The sequence below is a fragment of the Amphimedon queenslandica genome, unplaced genomic scaffold (genome assembly GCF_000090795.2).
Source record: "Amphimedon queenslandica unplaced genomic scaffold, v1.1 AMPQUscaffold_9045_Cont19016, whole genome shotgun sequence".
Taxonomy (NCBI): domain Eukaryota; kingdom Metazoa; phylum Porifera; class Demospongiae; order Haplosclerida; family Niphatidae; genus Amphimedon; species Amphimedon queenslandica.
In genome coordinates this window covers 1-3,094 of record NW_003550683.1, presented here as the reverse complement: position 1 = coordinate 3,094, position 3,094 = coordinate 1, and the positions used below count along the sequence as shown (strand labels likewise).

Sequence of the window (3,094 nt, the reverse complement as noted above, 5' to 3'; positions counted from 1 at the left end):
TCATATTTTATATATTTATAGTATATGTATTTATTTATTTATTTATTTTGTTTATTTGTTTGTTTGTTTGTTAAAGTTGAGCAGACCACTTGCATGGAGAACCTTCAAAGTTTACTGAATCACAAGAAAGAGCTGTACAAGAAAGGTTAGTATTATTATCATTATCATTATCATTATTGTTGTTGTTGTTGTTGTTGTTGTTGTAGTTGTTGTTGTTAGATATGCAAGGAATGGACAAAGGTTATTTGTATTACCCATTCTACCAGGCACCAGCAAGGTACGGAAAGAAAGAGGGAGGTGTGGAGGTTAAATTATTTTATTATTATTAATTGTAGTTGGGCTCCAAAAGGACAGCTGGTGGCTCACATTCATGATCACTTACAAGCAGTGAACAAGTAATGACTTTAGAATATTATAACAATTGAAAATTTACAGTAATAATATTTTAAAATAAGTACCAAGCAATATCATTACTGTATACTGTAATGATATTTTTACATGTACATATTCCACATGTACATGTATATACGTGTACATGTACATGTATGTTCTTTTTCTTTCTCAGGATAAAGGTCATTCCTGATAGTACGTATTTTGTGTCATTCTCTGACGACAGTACAACTAAGATATGGGATGTGAATAAAATGGAGGGACTACATGTGATCAATAAACCAAGACTAGTGTACAGTCAGCAAGGTAAGGGAGAGAGAGGGAGAGAGGGAGGGGGAAGGAAAGGAATGATCCTTGCTAATCGAAGGCTTACCTTTTGTACATTCTCCTAGATATTTATTTAATTATTTATTTAATTATTATTTAATTATTATTATTATTAACTTGATAGGTGGTAAGATAAAGACTGGTTGCTATTGTATGGGTAATCAAAGTATAGTGGCAGCATCTTCTAATGGAACTATACATGCTTTCAAGTAATGAATTGATGATCACAATTACATTGTATTACTAGTATTATTACTGTCAGCTTAAGAGTGTAGATTGTCTTTCCTGTATAGACTTTAAATAACATGCATTTCCTTTGTATCTGCTCTGTCTTTTGTCCTTGTTTGTACTGTAGAATTTCTTAAATTTTTTATACAAATAATGCATTATTTTGTCATTGTTTTTATTATTATTATTATTATTATTATTATTATTATTATTATTATTAGTATTGACCGTGAGCCCAATTCCAAACAGAAGGCACTAAAAGCTAAAGATGTCCTCCGGTGGGAGTTAGACCCTTCTCTTCATGGCAGTGTGGTGGAGATGACTGAGATGACTTGTGGGGGACAGAACGTGTTAGCTTTTGTTACAACTAAAGGTCACCTCTGTGGCCTTGATCTAAGGACCCCTAATCTAGCATGGGACCTTGAGAATGACCCAAGACACGGTAAAGAGTGTTTACTTAAGAAAGCAGAAGCTTTAGTATAGTATATATTATTATTATTGTTATTATTATAGTTTGTGGTTTTTTCCTAGAATTTGTTTCAAAAAATCTATTACATTTTTAATGAATTATTGATACTCTTAAGCTTTTATTGCATCATGACAGGGACTTATATAGAACTTTTGTTGTTAGTGTTAGTGTTATTATAAACTTTATTTTATGTAGAAAGTTGGAGCAATACCAGTTATGCTTGCATGTACATGTACATGTACATGCAATTTTTAGAATGCAAAAAATTATAAAAATAAAATGTATATATATATATATATAGACTTATATAGGACGCTTATTGTTATTGTTGTATTATAGACTTTGTGTTATGTAGAAAGCTGGACCAATTGCAGTTATTTTCACATGCATTTTTTAGAATGCAATCTTCTCCAATTTTGTAACTATTATTCACAATTAATTGTATGCTCTGTTTTTACTTATTAGGTTTAATGCTGTCCATGGCATTGGATCCGTTCCAGAACTGGATTGCACTTGGTACCAGTCTCGGATATCATATAGTATGGGACATGAGGTTCCAGCTGCCGATATGTAACTGGAAACATGAAGGACATGGACGACGTAAGAACGATAATAAATATTCATGACTACTAATAACTATTAATAACTATTAATAACTAGTTCAATAACTATTTATAACTAAATATACTAATAAATTCAGATATTGACTATTAAAAAGCTATTACCATATTGTCTCTCTCTCTCCCCTTTCCACAGCTTATGTTCATCGTATACAGCAGCTCAGTTCTCATCCCAATCAGCTTCAGACTGTTCTATCAGCAGCCAGTGGTAACAATGAGATATCAGTCTGGGATATGGAGACTTCAACTAGAAGACAGATGCTTTGGGCTAGCCCTACACAACCGTTTGGCCCCATGACTGAAAACGTAAGTACAAACAAACCTGTCTATTCTAGACACCTTGGTACCCAATAATACCCTCCTGATTATGAGCCTGTCCTTATTTCAGAGGTTCATTAATACACATTACTATTGTATTGGGACTGATACTACCTGTCCTGATTATAGAGGTGTCCTTATTTTAGAGTGTCCACAATAGCAGGAGGTTATACTGTATTGCTTGTTTAATAATAGTGTTATTATTAAAAGTTTTGTAAGATGACATCTTTATCTCTCCTCTCTCTCTCTCTCTCTCTCTTCCTTTTTTCTTTCTTTCTTCTTCTCTAGCCTCAGCAGCACAACAGTGTTCGAGCACTACATACTTGTGTTGTTGGTAATGACCCAGTCCTCCTCACTGGAGGCACTGACAGGTTCATCAGGTTATGGCATCTCAATAATCCTTCGGAGTCCAGCTGTATAGTGAAGGCTGGGGTTGGATCTGAGAAAATTGACATATCTTATAGGTACATCATAAACTGTAAATACATGTACATGTATGCAAGTAGAGCTGATTTTAATTGAGAATGATTTTTCATAGAACTTGACAAAAGTCCATGTACTATATACATGTAATGCAAGGAAAGAATTCTTTAGTTTTTATAATATTGTCTGATACATATACATGTTCTTATGTTGTGTAGAAAGTTTTGGCAGATTCCAATTAGAATTTAATTTTTTACGAATTTTTAAAGTTGCTCCAAAATCAGGTCAAAGTCCCTGTACTATTAATTTTTTTCCTATC

The 3,094-nt window shown here is 33.0% G+C and overlaps 1 protein-coding gene across 1 annotated transcript; it reads left to right on the top strand.

The window, feature by feature from the left end:
* Window positions 1-72: 72 nt before the first annotated feature.
* Window positions 73-2,883, top strand: LOC109591060 (phosphoinositide 3-kinase regulatory subunit 4-like). Its single transcript, XM_020006867.1, has 9 exons — window positions 73-145; window positions 220-277; window positions 336-395; window positions 566-696; window positions 842-926; window positions 1,167-1,387; window positions 1,880-2,014; window positions 2,171-2,340; window positions 2,641-2,883. The coding sequence occupies exons 1-9, from the start codon at window positions 94-96 to the stop codon at window positions 2,872-2,874; spliced, it is 1,146 nt and encodes a 381-aa protein (XP_019862426.1). The 5' UTR covers window positions 73-93; the 3' UTR covers window positions 2,875-2,883.
* The last annotated feature ends 211 nt before the right edge of the window (window positions 2,884-3,094 follow it).

Coding starts and splice junctions, on each gene's coding strand:
- LOC109591060 (XM_020006867.1), top strand. CDS start 94: ATGGAGAACCTTCAAAGTTTACTGAATCACAAGAAAGAGCTGTACAAG. Junction 278..335: donor TTCTACCAGGCACCAGCAAG/GTACGGAAAGAA, acceptor TATTAATTGTAG/TTGGGCTCCAAAAGGACAGC. Junction 697..841: donor ACTAGTGTACAGTCAGCAAG/GTAAGGGAGAGA, acceptor TTAACTTGATAG/GTGGTAAGATAAAGACTGGT.